The sequence below is a fragment of the Setaria italica genome, chromosome VI, assembly GCF_000263155.2.
Source record: "Setaria italica strain Yugu1 chromosome VI, Setaria_italica_v2.0, whole genome shotgun sequence".
NCBI classification, from domain to species: Eukaryota; Viridiplantae; Streptophyta; class Magnoliopsida; order Poales; family Poaceae; genus Setaria; species Setaria italica.
Window position 1 is genome coordinate 78,618 of NC_028455.1, and position 22,332 is coordinate 100,949.

The 22,332-nt window shown below is 40.7% G+C and overlaps 3 protein-coding genes across 6 annotated transcripts in view; all 3 read right to left on the reverse strand.

The window, feature by feature from the left end:
• Window positions 1-10,636: 10,636 nt before the first annotated feature.
• Window positions 10,637-16,189, reverse strand: LOC101766823 (zinc transporter ZTP29). Its single transcript, XM_004972317.4, has 13 exons — window positions 15,942-16,189; window positions 15,560-15,618; window positions 15,389-15,481; window positions 15,227-15,313; window positions 15,045-15,129; window positions 14,405-14,466; window positions 13,683-13,739; window positions 13,091-13,131; window positions 12,826-12,893; window positions 12,106-12,162; window positions 11,914-12,031; window positions 11,678-11,789; window positions 10,637-10,895 (listed from the first exon to the last, which is right to left on the reverse strand). The coding sequence occupies exons 1-12, from the start codon at window positions 16,003-16,005 to the stop codon at window positions 11,744-11,746; spliced, it is 837 nt and encodes a 278-aa protein (XP_004972374.1). The 5' UTR covers window positions 16,006-16,189; the 3' UTR covers window positions 10,637-10,895; window positions 11,678-11,743.
• A 498-nt stretch (window positions 16,190-16,687) lies between these two features.
• Window positions 16,688-21,329, reverse strand: LOC101767236 (probable E3 ubiquitin ligase SUD1). Of its 2 annotated transcripts, XM_004972319.2 has the most exons (10): window positions 21,008-21,329; window positions 20,356-20,856; window positions 20,100-20,237; window positions 19,650-20,030; window positions 19,352-19,548; window positions 18,957-19,250; window positions 17,952-18,109; window positions 17,693-17,856; window positions 17,462-17,608; window positions 16,688-17,278 (listed from the first exon to the last, which is right to left on the reverse strand). In XM_004972319.2, exons 1-10 carry the CDS (start codon window positions 21,215-21,217, stop codon window positions 16,889-16,891), a joined length of 2,580 nt encoding a protein of 859 aa, XP_004972376.1. In that variant the 5' UTR covers window positions 21,218-21,329; the 3' UTR covers window positions 16,688-16,888. The 2 variants fall into 2 exon arrangements, with proteins under 2 accessions (XP_004972376.1, XP_004972375.1); XM_004972318.2 differs by having other exon boundaries at window positions 19,650-20,237.
• A 128-nt stretch (window positions 21,330-21,457) lies between these two features.
• The window catches only part of LOC101767897, a 7,086-nt gene continuing 6,211 nt past the window's right edge, over window positions 21,458-22,332 (reverse strand). For 2 of the 3 annotated variants that reach the window (XM_012847120.2, XM_012847121.2), the window contains exons 7-8: window positions 22,047-22,144; window positions 21,458-21,921 (exon numbers count right to left, since the gene is read on the reverse strand). In XM_012847120.2, coding sequence (XP_012702574.1) covers window positions 21,896-21,921; window positions 22,047-22,144 — 124 coding nt within the window. In that variant the 3' untranslated portion in view covers window positions 21,458-21,895. The remainder of the gene's footprint in view (window positions 21,922-22,046; window positions 22,145-22,332) is intronic. The other variant, XM_012847122.2, reaches the window with a different exon arrangement.

Sequence of the window (22,332 nt, forward strand, 5' to 3'; positions counted from 1 at the left end):
CTTACTAGTTCAGCAAAGGAATGTGCCCTGGCGATGATGCTGCATTGTGCGTAGCTATATATGTTCTGTCTTTACATTTTATTAAGGTTCCGAAAAAAATCACAAATGATAATCTACCTTTAAATCACTAATCAATTAACAAACATCTAAAATAGCACTTTATCAAATGCTAATTACGTAGAATTACATTTTGATACGAACCGAGTACTGTACAATAGTACTGTCTAGCTGATTTGCTGGACCAATGGCAGCTGCCTCCTGCAGGCCTGAGCTCCTGGCGATGTGGCTCGACTCCTCACCCCGCACGCTGCACCTTCCTCGGGAGTTAGGATGTACTGAAGAGTGTGGAAGTTGCCATATGGCAACACCACGATGATCATGAGCACATATAAATAGGGATACTCTCCTCCCTTCTAGCCGATTTCTCAACAGTAAGCGAGGTCAATTATTAGCATATACATGCAGAACATAGTATAATTAATAAAGACCGGACAGTCAGTTGAGAGACAGGACCCACCAAAAGGCTCTGGGTTTATTACTATATTTGCATTGAAAGGCTAAAGTTTAGCACTAAATCAACCAAACAAGAGAGTTAATCGGTAGGCTAAACTTTAGTTAAACTAAAAAACTGTAAAAGCATCCGATAGGATAAACTTTAGTTAATTCAAAAAAGATGTAAAAGTATTAGTTAAGATAAAGTTTAGTCGAGCACATAAAGATGAATATAACAGTTTCCTCATTGACCAATACAAGACAAGAGTAACGCTGCGTCTGATATATCTAAACATATCGTTAGCCAACAAAAAACCTATCTAAATAGGTAAGTATCACTACGCTAGACATAGCTGGCAGCAATAACTTCTTGCAAATCCAAACTTACCAGCTCAGCTCAACGGATCGGGGTGCATCGTGACAATAACCTCGATTTTTTTTTGCCATCAAACCTCACTTCCTGCTTTCCATCTTTAGTGCTGAATGGAAGAGCAAGTGTGAGTGTACCGGATCTTCCACCAGGCTGGGCTATCTTCAGGCCAACATCTACTGTGAGTTGGAGATCACTACGGTAGGGCAAGCAAAGCACTTTAACCAGCAATGTGACAATTGTCCATTCACCTGAACGTACACACAGCGTTTCCTCATTTTCCTTCCTGAAGAGTTCCACGTAGCTCCATTCATAACCTGTGGCTGTTGCCTCAATAAAGCCAGATATTTCACTGCTCTCATCAAAATACAACCGAACCTTGACTCCTGCCTCAATGGCATTTGGTATATGGACATATGAAACTACAACCCTCCGGTCAGAGCTCCCACAGAGTACTTTCATGTGTCTGGAGGGCTCAGCATCATCATAGTTGGAGACATCCCAATACTCACTGATAAGCTCCTGTGCCAGTTCTTCTCTTTTTTGTTGCTGGGTCCATGATGCTTTCTGTTGGAAACATCTCGATGCCCAAATACCCATAGGCGCCAATCTCCCTACGGGGTCCATAACACCAAGTTTGTCATCCCTGGTTCTTCTCTTTTTTGTTGCTGGGTCCATGATGCTTTCTGTTGGAAATATCTCGATGCCCAAACACCCATAGGCGCCAATCTCCCTACGGGGTCCATAACACCAAGTTTGTCATCCCAGCGGCCAAGCAGGGGTGAAGCCACGTTAGGCTTGCTGAGTGCATCAGGGAAAAAATAAAATTTTAGAGATTAGAAATTTCCACCACTTGTGCACTCCTAAACTGCGATGCATGCACCACCATCCGGCTCAGCAGCCTACGCTCGTTGCGCTTGCATATTTTCTTTGCAGGCAGGACAACGCAATAAACAAACGGGGCAGTTCAAAATATTGTATCAGAAAAAGCCCACACGGACGGGCCAGTGGTCGTCTGCTAACAAGCCAAGTGTGTCGCATGCATGATAAGCAAGAGTTGCACTAGTAGAAAAACGACCTTCCATCCTCAACAAAAATCTCGGTTGTTTTTGGAACTAAGACTAAAGATAGTTCTGGGTCTAAATTTTGTAGTCTGTGGAGACACCTTTAGTCCCAGTTGGTGTTACAAACCATGACTAAAGGAGGTTCTTAATCCCGGGTGAAAGATACGCGACTAAGATGGAGACCTTTAGTCCTGATTAATTAGTCCCGGTTGAAAAATGACACCCGCAAAATTGCGGTCTCTCAAAACGCAAAAAACTTCATTGTCCAGATTCCAAATTGCAAGTCGCAAAAGATCGGCAGGCATCATTCGCTCATCGCCGGTCGTTGCAGCACACCTACTCGCCGGATCGGTGCCCACGGACTCAAGCTGCTCGTAAACTTTGTTTTCTATTTCTCTCTGCTACAGCATCCTTCCAAAATGTTGTTTTGCTCCAAATTTTAATAGTATGCAACTGATTTCCTCACGAATAATTTGGGTGCAAATCAATTTGTTTGAAGTAATAAGGTAGTGTTTCCATTTTTTTATCACCAATTTTGATTCATTCATTCAAATTGCAATGTTAGGGTCTGCATTTAGAGGTTTTGCTTTTGCAAATTGCAACAAATAGGCAAAGGATCCATCAATATTTGAGACTTGGGGTATTGGAGTAATATACAAAATCATGTAATTAGGAAATTGGTGTAATAATATTGGAAATATGTATTTTTCATCTCTCAAGTATTTTGGAAGTGTTCCTCATTTTTTTAATTGGTGTAAATCGATCCCTTAATTTATTATATCGATGCACTAATCATCCACATCCTAACACTTTTTCCCATAATATTTGGTCAGATACATCATTTTAATAAGCATTTTTACCGTTACTGTTTTGTCATTGTATAGGTTAGACATGGATTTTTATACATATACATATTGAAGTGTGCACTTAGGTCGTCCATGCTCTAACTTCGCACTCGACAGTGGGCGTCACTTCCTCTGCACGCACCACAAAGTAAAGTAAAACAATGCAAGCGAATACAGTAGAGTATGCATAACAAAATTGACTGCTTCACCTGCTACCTGGCACTTGTACACTAAACATATCACGCCACCAAGGGTGCCCCCGACGATGCTCCCCACCACAATCTTAGCCAACACCCCACCAGACAGTCCAGTAGGCCACTGCGTCTCGGGCGGCGGAGGGCTAGGCGGCGGCGGCTGGCAGGGCGGAGGAGTTGGGGATGATGGCGGCAGAGGGGGGGAGGGGTAGCAGCTGGCGGTTGGAACCGCCTCCTTGCGGCCCCGCACGTGCTGTAAAGCATCCATGCCGAGTTGATGCCGAGGTTGGCTTCGGCGAAGGTGTTGTACTCGCCGACGCTACAGAGACAGCCGCGGTCCGGGTTGTCTATAGTGTCCAACAACACCGAGCAATAGCCTGGAGGAGCAACGGCTGTCAAAAATGTACACTGCTCCGCCAACCTTGCCGCAAGAGTAGAGCTGCTGCATTTCGGCGCCATTCTTGCCCATGCATGTCATTACCATTTACATTAATTAGATAAATGCGTTGTATTTGTGGGTAATAGTTAACTCAAATGAAACCAACTAACTGCAGACTGACTACTCTAGCTACTTTCGTTGATCCATGGCAAAAAGAATAAACTACTACTACTGTAATGAACAATTGCATACCGATCCTACACACTCCGTCTTATTTATTGGCCGGGAATGGAAACAATTGCATACCTCCTTTTGGTGTCCTGGCCACTGATGCCACGATGTCGCTGGGGTCGGCACGGGGTGCGGGTTGGGAGCTAGTAGCTGCTGCAGAGTCAGACATGAAATAAATATATGATCCAACAAGTCTTTTGCTGCATGCAGCTAGTTCAATGCAGTGTGTGCAGGGGGTGAGTATTGAAATATGCAATGCATACTTGGAACATTCTACAAAATTGTGAATATCTCAAGAGACTAACTTTACCATGTATAAGGATAAGATCATGGCAAGGTAAGAAGGTTCTAGAAAATTGGAGAGAATGCATGAGCCATAATTGTTATGCTTCATGGTGAAGCGTAGAATACTCTAGAACATATTTTAGTATGGTAGAAATATAAAAAACTAGGTAAGGATGAGGATGGTTCTAAAGTTAGGATATTTTGTACTGAAGAGTGTGGAAGTTGCCACATGGCAACACCACGATGATCATGAACACATATAAATAGAGGTGCTCTCCTCCCTCCTAGCCGATTTCTCAACAGTGAGCGAGGTTAATTATTAGCATATACATGCAAAATATAGTATAATTAATAAAGACTAGACAGTCAGTTGAGAGACAGGACCCACCAAAAGCCTCTGGTTTTATTATTATATTTGCATTGAAAGGCTAAAGTTTAGTACTAAAGCAACCAAACAAGAGAGTTAATCAGTAGGCTAAACTTTAGTTAAAAGCATCAGATAGGATAAACTTTAGTTAATTCAAAAAAGATGTAAAAGTATTAGTTAAGGTAAACTTTAGTCAAGTACATATTTGGTCGCATACATCAGTTTAGTAAGCGTTTTTACTGTTACCGTTTTGTTATTGTATAGGTTAGACATAGATTTTTATACATATACATATTGAAGTGTGCACTTAGGTTGTCCATGCTGTTATCCACGGTAGGGTCATGGAAGGACCAAAATTGTATGGCATTTGTTATGAAAGCTGGCTCAACCCACATCTCCCTCACCCTTTGTACGATCAGATCTAGATCACAATCACACTCGAGCATTTCGTGATATTTCAATCCCAAGCAAAGGGTACAGAATAATATTACTAAGGGAACAGCCAGATACGACGGCGACTGACTTGTTCACAGGCTCCTCAGTCATTTCAAAGCAAGACAGCGCAAGACCATTCTGCCGATTGGCAAATCCCTTCACATACAGATTGTCAGCCCGAAGAACAAGTTGGAGCCAACGGTCAGCATTTCCTGCTAGCTGATCCATCTTAGAGGAGCCTCCTCCTTCATTTGCCTTTCCAACAATGGGTGTGGACCCAGCAGCTTCAACGCATCATAATCCTCAATTCTTTCACTGTTTGCGTGATCACCAACCAAGATATTTTCTGTATCATTGTGGTTTGCAAGCCACAATTGCATTTCTTGTGCCATGTACTCGAAAGGCAGGCTCGGTAGTGTTTTTCTCAATGATGATGGTTATGTCCGGCTCTGGTAAGACCGGTTCCATTCTGCAACAAAAAAACAGTAGCCATTAGTGTTGTCAATTGTCATTAGTGTTAACAAAAAATGAATATTCATGTCATTTGTAACAAGACGGCACTTCAAATGACAGTTCGAGAAAAGGAGTCATCAGTAAAAAGAAAGCAGCTATCTGTACCCATATTTTGAACAATTTAATATTAAAATTAGACATAGAAACTTTAAATACTTCACTGAAAAAATGGCCACACCAAAGCATGGCACTACAGAACCTATCACGAACTACAGCAGGTTTCAGACAAAGTTGCCTACTGATTCAATAAGACTTGAAAAGCACAACAAGATTTAACTACGGATTTAAAACAATCAAAATTGCAGGGATAAACTGCAAGCAGGACATCAAACTGTAGACTTCGCCTATCATGAACAAAGAATCAGACACCCACTCCTCATTTCTGAGGCTGTGGTTAGAACGTGGCTATATTCTAAAGCCAAAGAGCATTCTTCTTTTCTTTACCCTCTATATTAAGGATAGATGTCACGTTTCAAAATGAAGTTAAACACATCAGGAACAAAGCAAAGGATAACAGTATCTCCCACAACAGATTGCAAAGAAACAGGGTTTAAACAGAACAGTACCTGTTTGGCGTGCTTGGCCACAACAGACTCTTGCACTTCTCCCTGCTCTTGGTGTCAACTACTGAAGGTGTTGCCTCCGACATCTTCAAACTGTACAAATACAGTTGGATTAACCAAGGCACCCACAGGGACGAAAAAGAATCTATCACAAACTTATCACGAACTGCAGGGATGAAAAAGAATCAAGCAGGTTGCAGAACAAGAGTTAACTACGGATTTAACAAGATTTAACAATCAAAGTTGCAGGGATAAACTGCAAGCATGACATCTGCAGACCAAAAACTGTGGAACTTTTGACTATCACCCACACAGACATCACTGTGGACCTGTGGAACACTGGAAATTTGCCTATCACCCACACAAACAAGACACAAACATCACTGTGGAAGCCACACAAACGAGACACTGGATCAGGTTATTTTCTATAACAGGGTCGCCCCTGGAAAGTCATCACAACCGCAACGAAATTACATCAGGTACAAAGGACCAAGTTCATAACAGAAAATTAAACTAATGAACAAGTATAAGCCAATACATCCATAACACTCCAACAGATCAGGTTAAACAGAGAAGAAACGAGAAGAAAATAAGGTTTGAACAGAACAGTACTGCTTCACGTGCTGAAAGCGTTGACTCAGAGACTGCCCTTCTCCCTGCTCTCGGCGTCCAGCTGCTGACGGTGCTGCCTTCGTCGTCTTCAAATTGCTGACGATAGTTGAAAAGGAGTCATCAGTAACAAGAAGGCGGCTATCTATACTCATAAGAGTTTAGCTATCTAGCACTTTAGATATACTTCAAACAAGTCATTATTTATGAAACCTGATTCTAAACTACACTATATACTGATATTTTGAACAATTCAGTATTAAAATTAGACATAGAAAGTGTAAGTACTTCACTGAAAAAATGGCAGAATGCACCATGGCCAGACCAAAACAGGGCACTACTGAACCAATAACGAACTGCAGGGATGAAAAAAAATGGCAGACTGCACTATGGCCAGACCAAAATAAGGCACTACAGCAGGTTACAGATCAAAGTTGCTTACTGATTCAATAAGACTTGACAAGCACAAGCACAAACAAGATTTAACTATTGATTTAAAACAATCAAAATTGCAGGAATAAACTGCAAGCAGGGCATCTGCAGACCATATCACCCACACAAACAAGATTGAAACACAATTACAAAGCACCAGATCAGGTTAAAGAAACAAGGTTTCAAAGGAACAGTACCTGCTTCGCGTGCTCAAGGTGCACTAGATCCTAGACTCTAAACCCTTCAAACTGTAGAAATGTAGTTGGATTAACAAAGTCACCCACGCGTGCGCGGGGGGGGGGGGGGGGGGGGGGTAGCGAGCGCACCAGGCAGCCGGAATGTAGAAGGCTCATTACTGCATCAGAAGGCTCATTAAACATTGCTTCAGCATGAATAATGAAAAGAACTACAGTATTACAAAGAAATATGTATGTCACAAAAAAGTAACTCCAGAACACTATTCTGGGAATGAGGTCCCAAATTCAACTTAGCGGACACGCTCTTTGATTGGAGGCAGTCACATATCTTGGACACGCTCTTTGATCACAATAAACACATCCATGTGTGATGTGTGTGTGTATTGGGCCAGTTGGTATGGTATCCCTCTAGCTCCAGGAATATGTATTGGGGCTTGTTGGTATCGCTCTAGCTCCAGGAATTTTGAGAGCTGCTCATCGTCGGGTTCGGAAATTCTAGGATCTGGATACTGGACTCATTAAAATTATTGGTTAAGTAATTTTATTACTCCCTCCGTTCATTGTTGTGGCTTTTTAAATTTATAGATTTTGTTATGCACTTAGATATACCATATGCCTAGATACATAATAATATTTATGAATTAAAAATCAAAATAACTTATAATTTGAAACGGAGCGAGGGAGTACTATTTTGGATTAAACACATATATTTAATATAGTTTACTTAATGCTACAAATTTCAAATCCTACGTGGATCTCGAAGCTCCAGATATGCCAAACACGATCATTTTATTCTTTTCAATAAATTCCAAATCCTGCACGGATCTCATAGCTGGACCTATGTCAAACTATCCCTTAAGATAAAATTAAGTAATTGCGAGAACTTTCAAACCCTGGTGGATAGGTTTTACAACAAAAGCTATGCTCAATTTGCAATGGAGGTTGCTTATGAAATTCTAAGCTGCACGTGTGAAACAAACCAAATTCGCCAAAGGAAATTTTGATCCTTGTACCTCTATGTCCTAGGATACTCTGGTTGTCATATACAAATCCTCTTGTAGCATGCCACATTTCTTTGCAATGTTGAAAGCATCTAAACCCCGAATTTGGGTTTCGGTACAGGCTAGAAAAGATTTGTGCTGGCGGCTAAAAGGGCTTTATGCTGGCGGATCGAGCACCCGTCAGCAACTTTGAGCCAGCACAAATAGCGGTCTGTGCTAGCGGGTGGCATAACCAACCGCCAGCACATTGGCATTTTGTGCTAACGGTTGGTTATACCACCTACCAGGAATATTTATTTTCCCATCTATATATTATTTCCCATGATTTATTTATAATTTATATTTTTTTGACAGTTTGTAGCCGCAAAATTTAAATATGTATCTCCAACCACGTTGACTTAAATAATAAATAATTCGTATTATTAAAAACTGCATCATACATAATAGATAATTCATATTATTCAACAAACTTGAATAATAAATAATTCACATAATTCAACAATTGGAATAGAGCTACATCGGCGGTGCCTTCGTCCATCAACGAAGGCGTGTGCATTCGTCCGCCGCCAACACGCCATTGGATCAAAGAATTCTCCGTCCTCATGACAAATCTCCCATTGAATGAACCTCGCCATGTCCCTACAAATGTTGACGATGCCTCTATCTTTAAGCACTGCATTGCGAGTGTTGATCTTAGACATCTACAGGTATACAATAAATGGAGATTAGAATGTATTACCATTAAGAAGTTAGCACATGGCAGTGTATAAGAGACTTACGTCTTCGGGGTTCGTCTCAGGGTGCCGCATCTGCAGGTATACAGTAAATGAAGATTAGGATTGTTGGCGCTGAAAATCGGCCGATGACTCTCAGCGTCGAACACACGACCCGAGAGAATCTGCTTAACTCCTGTTCGGGTTATTGCCCTAGTACGGTTCACGCGGCGTGCCAGTCAATCTGACCTGTTGATTGACAAGGAGAGAAAAATATTAAATTCCAAGGTCTCGATCAGCTAAAGTTCCAATGTGTCTTGAAAAGCGAATCGGCCGATTTACTGTAGGGATGACCGGCTATAAAACAACCGATAATCACGTAGCAATTATAAGGAAAACTACCAGAGCAACCTAAACAACACTACAAAAAGCAACACTTGGAATAGATTTAATCGGCTATATGATGATAAAGGATAAAAGTAATAAAAGCCGACAGTTCGTACCTCAAGCTGGATAATTGGTGATAAAAACTAAAATAACAGGTAAAACCTATGATTCTAGTTGATATCGATAACTGGTGAATAAATCTAAATGAAACAATAGCGATGCGCCCGAAGTTAAAGCTTAGATATTACTTGATAAACGCCGAAGGAACAATCTCCGAAAATTTACGGAAGTTGCTGGTAAACTTGTTTTAAGTGTATAAATTTTCAGATTCGACTATTCACCCCCCTCTAATCGACATTTTAGATCCTTTCAGTGCCGTTAGCGGCTTTCACCGCAGTGCTGTTTGTTTGCCAGAACACATGCCCAGTAGCCTTTTTCACTTGTTAAGGTGCTGCTACTCGTTTTTATCCCCGGTACTGCTATTTTCGGCATCTCGTGAACTATAGCACATGTTTCCTTCTCAAAACACTTGTCCGGTTGCATGAATAGATTCCCATGTTTGGGATGTGCAAATGCATAGGGATCGGAATAACTGATTTCTTGATTTAATCAGAAACGATTCTCTATGAAAAACTGCAAACTTCTTAAAGCATCTATATATATACTCCTAAGGAAAGTGAAAGGATGGATGGCATTGGAATTTATGCTATTCCAGATATGACCGTACCTTAGCAACTGGAATTTGTTGCTACTTTAGAGCAGTGGAAGGTAGTGTGTGGTTAAGTAAATCTCCTGTAACATAAAAGGTCATGGAAAGTGCATCAGAACCCGTCACTTATTTTGGAATTTTATAGTAAAAGTAAACACATTGAGGAAGTAATTATCGTATTCAAGAGGTGATGAATAAAATCAGGTATGTTTCTTCAATTTATTTGTATAGAACTAACGTGGATGGAGGTTCACTCACTAAAGTATGGAATTATTTCCTAAAAATGTTAGATACATGGAACTTTATTTTATTGATTGAAATGTTTCAGCCAAGTGAGAGATGTTCGGTTTTTATGTGGCTTTCAACATTATTCATATACTATGGCTATTGTTCAACTCCATGTGGAATTATTCGAATACATTTGAGAGGGAATAAGTGATGTGGAATTCAACTCGAGGAAATGGTACTTGAGGTGCCGAGGACGTTTGTGCTGGAATACACTAGATGAATTAATTGAGATCAACTCTATTGGAATATTTCTTTATGTACGTACATATTTGACCCGGGTACAACACGACGGAAGAGTTGGGATTGTTTTGATGGATGTGTTAACGCACATGATCAAATTGTAATTGATCACATATACACAATTGATCATGACACATGACTCACACATGTGTGCTAGGGACTAGTATATATTTTAAACTCACCAAACTAGCATGTCTGATTGTGGTTGGTGACATGATTTAGGATATACGGATTTTTCGGAACACTAGAGGAGTTTATAAATAGATCCCTATCCTTTAGCCTCGTTATGCATTGTGAGCGACACCACGGATAAGATACTCGATTTCAATTTTTCATAACAACTCTCCGTTCACCTATTTAATCGATCATTCATTATTTACATCATATTAGTGGTTTGTGTCTGCTTTCTCGAATATATACAATCCGGCCCTTGATGTACATAACATGTTAGTACCTAGTGTCATGTGCCCTGTTTGTACTTCTTTTCTTGATAAATATAGTTGCGTTTTGTATTGTCCACTATTTCCGGAAACCATCTCATGATGTGGAACTGTATGCACATCGATCCTTCCCACCAACACCTGTACATGATTTCAAGATTCGTCTGATCAATTTTTTTGAATGAAATACAAAGTTAAGCTGGTGAATCTGTGTTAGCCCCCACATAATTTTGTTTTTCCGCATGCAAGAAAACACTATTTTTTTAATGAAATACAAAGGTAAGCTGGTCAAACTATTAACACCCCCCCAAAAAAAAATCTTGCTTTACCGCCTGCAAGAGAACACTAAATCATTTTTATAACCTATTTTAGTTATTTTTTAGAATGTTGTTTCCTATTTGCGGTACAGTGTAGGACTATGGGGAATATATCTGAAACTGGAAACTGCATAGACAGTGTCTGTTCTTAAACAATGAGCTAAGTTTGTGATGTCTTTTTTTTCACAGAACATTTACTACTGTATGCATAGTTTTGCTCATTGAAAAGATAGATAGGAAATTATTTTATATAAATGTTAATTGTCTTTTATTTTCTGGGCACCATAAGATATCTCAAGCTAATATTTTTTATATCCTAATGTCAGCTAATATTAGTGCATAATCACAGAACGAAGTGAAATATTGTAGTAGATACATACATGCATTAATTATTCAGAATTTCAATGTTGTTTCAGCATGAAAGCAATCGGTCTGTGTCAATGCGAAAATCTCTATGGGGCTCAATTCAAATAGATGCCTCTGCAGTTTAAAGATTGAATTGTTTTTCTGGTAAACTTAGACTTCATACTTTCCCCCAATAACATATGATAGTGTATTTTAATTCCTCTTAGTACATAGAGTGATAGTTCTATGAAGCCATTGTACCTTGTTGTCACACCCATGTTGTAATGCTCTTGACCATAACATCATTTGGTTTAGGCGCAAATCATGTTAAGCACCCATCTCCTTTGGGAGGCTAACATCTAGGAAATACAAGCTGCAAAAGAAAGTGATACAGAATTACTATGTTTATCAAACTAACCAAATTACATCCTCATGCTACTTCATGCAGTTTGAGATGTCTGCATATGCTTGTTCCATATGCTAAGAGCGTGACACACCTCATTGACATAAAAGCCATGCCCACAAATACGGCTTTAACAGCATCCTTGCGTCCAGCATATTCAAATGCTAATGGTAGCATTTCATACAATGTTAGAAAAGCCATCACTCCTCCCACTACAAAAAAAAATCAGTTGAGCGAATACTTTTAATTTTTTAAAGAAATGATTTTTAAAAAAAAATGCAGTTACCTAATCCAAGTAGACCTTCCAATAATTCAGGGTTCAAGTTGCTTGGGAATAGGTATGCTGCAAGAAAATTTGGTCTCACATTCATTGCATTGAGGTACAACGTAACATATGAACTCAATAAGTTTTCAAAATCATGACGTGTTGCCAATTGTAAAGTTTTAACCTTTGGAATCAAACTTACCTTCTAGTGTTACGGATAACAATAAACACTAATTAAATTATCCCTAAGCTCCATGTGTATGTTAACTGAACATTATTACGAATTTAATTTCCTTCACTAGTGCATAGCAACAGAATGTTCTAGTTAATAAGGGAATTTTTCAATGCGTCTCTTGCATCATACTGATTTAAGCAATCTTTCTAAGACCCAGATAGTAACCACTAACCATTGGTAGATTAGTCATCACTTATCTCTATATATGCTGTTGACGACGCATTCATTTGGAATTTGGAATCGGGATTACAGAATGCTTTGCCGCTCTTTAGTTTATATTACTCCAAAAACTTTAGGTCTTCATTGGAATTAAGAATATGTTAAGTATAACACAAAGGTATTACCATGTTGTGTTGTGTCGTTAAACCCCATGTCTGTTTTAAGTCAATAATATAATAACAAAAGTTGTGCTTATTATGGTTTAAGGTAGGCTTGGTTCAGATATTAATTAAACTGACGGTTTGTGCAAAGTACTGATGAAGAATAACTTAAAACAGTCAACCTACCCACAATAACTACACCTAGTGGCTCTGCAAAGCCGGATAGTGTTGCTAGTTTGAAGGCTTGCCATTTGCTGCACCAGAGACATGAAAAGTTAGTATTGCCAGAAGTGTAAAGGTTATTTGTTTATTTTGCAGATAAGTACCAAGTCATATTTGTTTGACCGTTTTTCAAACATTCAGTGGTTATTATATGATAGAATATGTGGTTCAGCACTTTGTTACAACATATACAAAAATGAATTTCTGTAAATAGATATATAGTCAGTACCTGCAAGTGGCAAAGTACGCTGGGAGAGCTACTGAAATACCCTGTAGATGAGTCAAAGCAGCAACAGCAGATATTAGCACATTTGATTTGTGTTGTGAACTGAACTGTGCGGTGACTGGTGAGAAGAAATAAGCTTACTGCTTGTATAACTATGTCCAAATTCACCACATTGTAATAACTAACAAGTGTATTGGATACTAATAAGGCCCTATTTGGCGAGGCTTCTTTCGGTTTCAGCTTCACCTATTTTGCGCAAATCGAGGCACCGTAGTGTGAAGCTTTTTCTAAGCCGGGATTACAATGAACTAGAAGTTGGGTGAAGCTAGTTTTTTGATTCAGCGGCTTTGGCTTCACAGGTGAAACTGCTTTGGAAGAAATCCTCACAAACGGCCCTAATATATATCCAATGTTTCTTTTGGTCACAAAAACTAGGAACTACATGCTTCCATGTTTGCACTTTGGAATGGGAATATAAAGTTTCATCTATACCCACCAAAAGCAATAGAAAGGCTGTGGGGTGACATTATTGAGAACGGGTGAGGTGAAAACCGTTTCGAGTTCCATTCAAAAGCCAGTGTAGAGTCAAGATTACCTCTGGAATGTAGTGTAGAGCTATTGCAAGAGCCAAGTTCAAACCGACACGGAAGCCCTGATAGGTGGATAAGAGAATAGTTAGCTGTACAGCATTAGATATTTACTATTGATAATGAAAATTCAGGTTCGTACTTGGACTCCTTTTGTCCCAGTTTTAAAGCCTGGGCTCATTACATAAGCCAGAAAAAGGCAGGTAAATGCATGTTTTGGGTTATGAAGCTGAGCTTCAGAGAAGCCTGGCTCCTCTTTAGCATGCAATAAACAACTCATAAACAAGGAAGTACAGGTCTACAGCTCAGGAAAATTGGGCCTCATTCATATTTTGAGAATGTTAAAGGTAGCTTTTCACCAATGACGGACAAGAATTGAGCATGTCTATTAAGCTACCCATCGTCCAGGGATTAAAATAGTTTCTTTTTAACTAAAAATTATTATGAAATGGGATGGAATGCGATTGATATGACTAACGTGATATAAAAATACATGTGAAATAATATAAGTATAAATGCATATAGTTGCCCAAAAAAACAGTATTTGGTTTCATTGAATCTTGTAATCATCAACTGATAATTCAATAGAAAAAAAGGATGAGTATTCATGAGTAACTTATTCAGTAAATACTGAAAAGTTCAGTTGTAACTGATTGTCAGAAATAGTTCAACACTGACCATGTGTAAAGAAATATCAAGTTATCTAAACGTGGGAAACAATGAACAATACCTTTGTTGTTCCAAGAAATGCAGCTGTACCCACAGGGAAGTTTTGCAAACTCACACCAGCAACTGTTGATTTTTTTTTTTGAATGCAATCATTAAGACCAATTAAACTTGCAGGAAGAGGCATATTATTACACGTATATATGCACATTGCCCTCTCTAGATCATTTATTTAACAATGAGGAATTTCATAAACTTGAATCATCATTGTATATTTATCGTGTAATCATGTGATGTCCATGAAAAAATAATGATTATAATTTTGGTGTTTAATCAGATCCACCAAAATAGAAACTATCAACATTATATCTTCATTGAACATGACCTGAAAATTTACTGCAGGTATCACTTGATAAATTATATTTACACGTACAACATGACCTATAAAGAAGTGATGTTATTCAAAACACTAGTATGACATAATAATTATTAATGATATTTATTTTTACAGCACACGTGGTATATTTATTTGCTTTCATCAGTTTCATATTCCGTTTCAAGGTTGAACATAATAAATATATGGATACTGATAGAACTCCTAAATTGTTGTATACAAAGACATCAACAAAATATACAGATAATTTTGTTAGAAACTATATTCTGTATAAATCCATCAAAGTATGTTAGGCATGTTCAAGGCTTACCAATTGCTGTGACAACTACACTAAAGATAACTCTTCGACGGTGTCGCATCATAAGTTGCTTTCCTGCTATGCTGCCCCCAACCGTCTTTTATGAATAAAATATTGAGCAGAAAATCATATGTTAGCTTTCCTATTAAAATGTGACCGACCAGTGAACTAAATTAAGTCGAGGGAAGCTGGACCTGTTTGCCATTTTCATCTTCCAAAGTGCAATCCGGCTCAGGGAAAACATCAGCAATTGTTGAAAATAGCAGTGCTCCAGCAAAAAACTACAATTCACAAGTAAAAATGTTAAGAAGAGGTGGTTATAAATAATGCCCAACAGAATATTTTGCATTTCTTACCCAAAGGTTTCCTTTCAGAAAACCAATCGCATTGACAGCATCATAAGCCAAGTCAAAGAAAGACATGCTCAGCATTAGTCCAGTAGCAAAGCCCTACAAAATTTTTGTTATTCTTTGAACGTAACCCTATGGGGAGTAGTTAGTTAATTAGTAAATAGGCATAGCATCAACCTGTAGCACCCCGAGTGTTTTGTTGTTTGGAGCACGATTGAGTATAGCCAACAGTGCACCTGGTGAAGAGTATGCAAGTATTATTGGGAAAAAAAAGCATTACGAAAAGGGCAGCTGCTTGAGGTATAATAATTTAATTAACATCTTGCATTCAGTGTCTGCCTAGCTGGATTATAAATCCTGAGCTTCTCCAAAAATGAATGTACAACTCCTATTGTTATCAAAAGGCTTATGGCTACATGTAGTACCATGAAACTTACTCTTGAGGAAATTCCTGCTCAAAATATTTGTCCTTATTGTTGGCATGCATGAGTAAATAATGTACTGCAACTCATGCCATCCTAGTTATATAATGCAGAGAATGAGAGAGGAATTGAAGTACCAAGTGAGGTGCTTAAGCCGCCAACGAGGGAGAGAGTCAGAGCAACAGCAACTTTGGGATCCATGTATAATTCCCTTTAACTTGCAGATGAGCTGTAGCGCTTAATTGGGAGCCAAACCGTGATGTGATGAAGGAACTGAAAAGGCTGCTATAGAAGAAGAGAAGTAGTGGATGACAAAGGGTGTTTGGATTTGGGATGGAGATGTGTTTATATAAAGGCCAGGCCGTGGTGGTAATGACGAACCAAACCAACTGATGAAGAAATGGGAGGAAGGACATCATCAAGTGGGGCAGGAGGCTCATACAGTGATGGATGACGCTAGCTTGTTATCTTGGAATGACTTTCTCTGTGTCTTTGTTCAGTTCAACCGAGGGGGTCAAGTTTGGAATGACTTTGCATGCATGATAGCCTAATTCTCAGACACAAGTAGTGGTGGTTAAGGTATGCCTGCACTGCAGGCAAGGTAATTATATTAAGAAAGGTCTTTAATTTAATTCGGCCTTCATCATTCGATCATATGCGTGCACATATACATATCATTCATAAATGGACTTGAACCATATTTTGACCAAGGAATAAGCCTTAGAAATATATTTTTATTTTTACCAATTAATGCAAGGAATAGGAAAGGTACTAGATGCTTTGCCTAAGCAAAAAGGGCTTGCGTGTTTGTCTGTGTCCTCCCGCCCGGTTGCCCTTTTAGGTTGGGTCTCATGTCATCACGCACCCAGCTGCAGCTGCTGTATGAGATCACGGTTTCATGCAGCTTTTTCTATTCTACTAGTATAGTTAAAAGATATTTACAAATAACAGTAAAACTGCCAACCAATACTAGGTATCCTATACACGCAGCACGAGAATAGCTAGTACCTGTTTTTCCAGGAAAAAGAAAGAGAGAAAGAAAGAAACCTTGTTTAATACTAACAAAGACCAAGTGAATCTTTAGCTACATATTGTCAGTGTAGTAGTTCTGCAACCTCTGCCCGACGAGATAGCGCTCATCCCTTATCGAATCGTGGAGCCTGACGACGAGCCTGCAGAGTACTTTGGCTATATAACAGAGCACACACATGGCAAGGCTCCCTAGCCATGCAAAACGAAGCACTGCAGAGTTCACGGGAGCAGAGTAGCCAAGTACTGGGGCAACGACTTTTGCGAGCACATAAGGAACACAGACAGCAGACAGGAGCTTCACGATCATTGGCATCAAAATATCTCGCAGCACCCACATTGCCCTGAGCCCTGAAAACCCATCCTCCCTTGCCTGACTTAGCTTCCTATCCCACCTTTCATCGATGAAATAGGCTAGGAAAGGGGCAACCCTTGTCCAGCGAACCTTCAGAAACGATAAAACCAAAGTAGTTGCATCGCTAATTAGTGAACCTGATTATAACCCAATCAAATAGTAATAATATGCATAATTAGCTACAAACCACCTTACAGGTTAGCAAACAATTTTGTTGATCCAAAAGTTTCAAGCTACAATATCAGGAAAGCAACAAGAAAAGTTACTGCTCACCAACTTAGTCCAGAATTTCAGCAATTGCAACCCCAGGAACCAGGTGCAGAAGAAATCAAGAACTGGAACTTCATTGTAGGGTGGCCCAAAGGGTGATATCAGCAGATAATCAACCAGCAATCCGATCAGAAAGGGAATGATGACAACCTGACAACAGATAGAAAGTCAAGTCACTGAGCTGAATCAACCAGAAGCAGAAAACTAATAATGAAACCACCTCGACTAACTCACCCATAGGAACAAAAGCGGAGAACTCTTCAAAGCAGTTGTACCCCAATTGCAGACAATAGAAGCCAGAAGGCGTGTTCGCCCAGACATCACGTAAGCAAAGGCATCTCTAGAGGCAGCAATAATAGTTGACAAGATGCAAAATCCGACAGCAAATGCAAAAATATCTGAGCCAAAAAGTTGCACAAGTAAGCTCAAACAGTTTAACATATGAACTTAGTCCACAAAGCAAGTCTAGTGAACTTCAGTGTACAATCATTACCATTTGACTTCAAAGCACCTGCTACTGGCACCTGAGGGATGGCAAACAACAATGCACGTCCAACTGAGACTGGAGCAACAAGTAGAGCAGCATTGAATATCACAACAATAAGCCACGCTAGAACCATGAGTAGCACCATATGAACAGCAGCAGATCTCCTGGTACATCATGCCAAAAGGGGGGTAAATGTTCAAAACAAGCTCTGTGCCAGATTCCTCTGGATATGTAACATTTGTTAATTGAGTGGTGCAAAGTGGATGAGAACAGCAAATAAACAAGATATTAGGAGAAAATACATATTTTCCCCAAGATTATCATCATTTATTAAAAAGCTGGGAAGCTAGAGTGCATGCGACTAAATCTGAAGTCTGAACAAAACCAGTGGAGAAACAGTGTAAATTTCAAACTACATTATAATATATCGAGGAAGCCAATGTTTGGCTGGGGAAGCCTACAGTTCAAAAGGGAATTTTTCTAATCTCCAGATCTAAAGAGGCTTTCAGTGCATTGAATGGGAATTATCTAATCAGATTGCGAAAATCTTCAAGATGATGCGGTGCTCACTAGTGCTTCCTTATACACTCAAGATTTAGTATAGAAAGATTAAGATTGCCAAAGGCATGAAATCCATATATAAAAACTATTAGCAATTTGGGATAAAAGATCCTTTTATAAAAAGATGCAATTTAGGTACTTTTTTTCCTTTGACCGCATAGGTACTTCTATTGATACATATGACTATTTTGACTAATCCAGCTCTGACATAAACATAATAACACATTACTTTGGCCATTGAATTTTTTGAAGGAAAAAAAACTCATGTTACTAACTGTGCATATGTGAATCTAAATGGAAGTACAAGCAGTCGAGTATATAGTTAGTACATATTTCCTGAATGAACAAATAGAAATGGTCAGACACCAATCTATATCAAGCCAGAGGAAAGAATTAAGAATAAAATTACAGCATTGCTACTAACACTGTACAAACAGATGGGGTGCATACCTTTTGTCCTTAGCCTCAGCAGTCCTACCGTGCTGATCTTTTGGTATGACACTATTCCCAATCTCGGATTGACCAGAGTCATCAGGCTGAGCAATCAATAAATCGGACAAACCAAGAACCTGTCCAGTAGTGGCAAACAAATACCACAGTACCTTCTGCACAAGCACACCAGGCTGAAGGTATTTCAGTGCATTGCAAAGTAGAAACTTCAGAAGAAGAACACCAGATAGTAACTCTGCATAGTTCCGTGCTGCTTGCCAAAGTACTGTGCCCTGAGTTGGAGGATCAAAGTAGCTGCAATTTGCAAGCATAAAATAAATTAACAAATGAGGTGAGATGCCAAAAGACTGACAAATACCTTTTGTCACAATGAAAAGCTAGCATGGATAACTTACGTGATGTCTAACGGGAACACAGTAGGTGCCAAATGAAAAGCAATTTCAACAGGGACAAAAATGACCATTGCAACATAGATAACGCTGAGAAAAAGACCCGGCAGAATCTTGAAATAAAACTTGCAGAATGGTTCCCCTATCTTGATTTGGCCTCCAGTAGTGTGGACAAAAGGGGCCCTAACTCCTAGCCTGAACACCTATTGACACGCAAAACACATGCATACCGCTGGTTAATTTCTGAAACAACAAAACAACATGCATACTGACATGCTGAACCAAGAACCACAATATGACATACCGGGTGAAGAAGACTTGAAAGTGAGGAATGCAGCTTCAAACAGACGCATCCAATAAGCCAGTGAAGGGCAGTAGAAGCAAATGATGAAGCAAATAGAAGTTGGAGCTTCTGAGGTACTTTCACCCCAAACAATTTTGAAGTGCAGATATCAAGCAACCAGCCAAAGAACAATGGGCATATCACAAGTATCGCTGCAAGGTTAAGAGAAACATTGGCTACACTTACGATCCCCCAGAAGAATTGCTGCAAGAAACTCCATGTCCTGTCGAGCATCCCATGTATGCTAGGCAGCATTCTAAGAGGGCTAGACAGCCAGCACACCCAGTCAGTTAATACGCCAAAGTAAATGGTGATGGTGGGGCGCTCGCCCCTTGAGTATTGCTGGAAAGTATGCAAGCCAGTAAAGAGAAGCGCCACCATAAGGATAAACCCATATCCAACTAAAAGTACCATGGCTGTTGAAGTGTAGGAGCGGGCTACATCCACAGTGCCAAAACTGAAACACGACGTGCAGCATAATACTATTCTTCCCAGTGAGAAGGGGAGAAATCCAAGCAGAAAAGCAAATGCCACATCACCTACCACCACCTGGAGAGAGAAAGAAAGGAAGAAAGAAACGCATTGGTCAGGAACCGAATAAAATCAAATTATCTGGGAACAATGAGTAAAGAAAGAGAGGGGAAGGATTTGATAAATCCAAACATACCATTAGGGAAGCTTCAACGGTGTGCAGCGCAAGGAGCTGCAAGGTATCCAACCCTCCAAAGCGGCGCTGCAGGTGAGCTTCGACGCGGGCCACCCAAAGCGCAAGGGGAGCAAGGGCGTCAGCAGCGATCCTGGCAGGGGCGTTGAGCTGCCTAAGGTTGGGGAGCTCTCTGAGGAAGGCTCTCCTGATGGAGGCGCAGGCAAGGACGGTGTCCGGCGAGGGCATGAACCTCAGGGCGTAGGGCCTGGCGAAGGCAGAGGCGCGGAGGGAGAGGAGGTGGCGCACTTGAGCGAAGGTCCTGGAGAGGGCGAGGCGCCAGACCCAGAGGGTGGTGAGCGGCATGAGGAACTCCCAGACGCAGACGGCGAAGAGGAGGGAGAGGAGTAGGAGCAACCAGGCCATGAGCTTGCTGGCGAGGCCGAGCATGAACTCGGGGAGGGGCAGCCTGGCGGGAGCGTTTGCGGCGTAGACGGGGGCGATGGAGATGGCGCGCTTGCACACCTGAATTGGATTGCATAGTAGCCTCGTCGATCAATTCCAATTCCGTTGAAGAATCGAAGCCAGCACAGCAGGCGCCTAAAACCCCAATCGATTTTCTCCCCATCCGAAGAACAGAATGGGAATGGATGGGGAGCAGCCAAGGAAACCTCACCTCGCATATGGATGATGCCGACGCCGTGCTGCTGCCGCGTCGCGTGGCGAGCCATCGGAGCAGGCAATCGTCATGGACGAACCTGATGCTTCCGCGGCAGGCGCAGGGGTGGCGCAGGGGGCGGTCCGCCTCGCCCGGGAGGTGGCAGATTCGGCACGCGTCCTCCTCTTCGCCGGGCGGGAGACGAGCGGCCGCCGCCGCGTCGGCCATAGTTGGCCTCGAAGGAAAGAGAGGAAGCTTCCGGGCGGGGGGAGAGGAGCGCAGGCCGTAATGGGCTCCGCCTGTTGTCGTGGCCGGGCCGTGGGCCACCTTCAGGCTCTGCTGCTGGTTATTTATTTTTAATGCACCGAGCCACTACTGGTTACAACAACTTGTGCCTATAAATTGCTACCAGAACCAGAGAATAGACAAAACAAGGAATTAGAAAAGGAGGGGGTTTGCTACTACAAATGTCATCATCAAATCAAATTGATTAGAGGCGAGCAATGTATTGTATTTACATGAGACTCAACTCAATCAAGCCTAATAACCTACTCTAATCTCCTAGTATGTTCTCCCTCCCTTGCCTGGGTCTACGTCTATCTTCTTCTAGCACCCAAAGGACTTGGAGGAGTAGCATATTCCTCAAAATAAATAACAAAATTCACCACGCAATCACTTGGTTTCAGTACTTGCCCTGCTCATCTTTCCCTTCCCTAGCAATCAAAAGATAGTCCCAACAACAGAATAGGCCTGCAGTTACTTATTATATATGCCGCAGCTTGCTCGGTGTAGCCTACATATCACCTCATTCTGCAATCTGCATGCGGAGATGTGGTGTTTTTCATGCCATTTATACAGAAAATCACCAGGGCGCCATTTCTTCCCCTCCCTTCCAACATGTATTTGCTACGACAGCTTCATGTCAAGCTTGCCTATAGTATAGTACATACACACACCAAAAGAAGCAACCATTAGGGGAAAAGGAAAAGCAATACAACCTTCATTGCCACAATTTATTTCTATTATAAAAGAAGAATCACAAAGGTTCTGGCCTTACCCCCACTGTGCAAATGAACAAGTGAACTCAAGTGCTCTTCATTTACATGTACTGGCAAGGAAGGCATCTGACCCATGGTACCCCGTGTCTCCCTCATTCTGTAACATGGACAAATTACTTCACTTGGAACATGGAAAATTCAGTTCCACTATTTAGCAGCTCAATTGCCAACCGTGTGTTTGGTTACTGGTCCACTATTTAGCAGCTCAATTGCTAACCGTGTGTTTGGTTATTGGGTCGGAGTGGGTTGGAATATGTTCGACCCACTTCGACCCGTGTTTGGTTG

What these genes read in the sequence shown, in the direction of transcription:
- LOC101766823 (XM_004972317.4), bottom strand. Translation starts at nt 16,005, where the DNA reads ATGGATCCCAAAGTTGCTGTTGCTCTGACTCTCTCCCTCGTTGGCGGC. An exon ending in CTCTACACTACATTCCAGAG is followed by an intron (nt 13,132 to 13,682) that starts GTAATCTTGACT and finishes ACTCATCTACAG; the next exon opens with GGTATTTCAGTAGCTCTCCC. An exon ending in GGAAGGTCTACTTGGATTAG is followed by an intron (nt 12,032 to 12,105) that starts GTAACTGCATTT and finishes TTTTTTTTGTAG; the next exon opens with TGGGAGGAGTGATGGCTTTT.
- LOC101767236 (XM_004972318.2), bottom strand. Translation starts at nt 21,217, where the DNA reads ATGGCCGACGCGGCGGCGGCCGCTCGTCTCCCGCCCGGCGAAGAGGAG. An exon ending in GCTGAGGCTAAGGACAAAAG is followed by an intron (nt 18,110 to 18,956) that starts GTATGCACCCCA and finishes ATGATGTACCAG; the next exon opens with GAGATCTGCTGCTGTTCATA. An exon ending in CTCCGCTTTTGTTCCTATGG is followed by an intron (nt 17,609 to 17,692) that starts GTGAGTTAGTCG and finishes ATCTGTTGTCAG; the next exon opens with GTTGTCATCATTCCCTTTCT.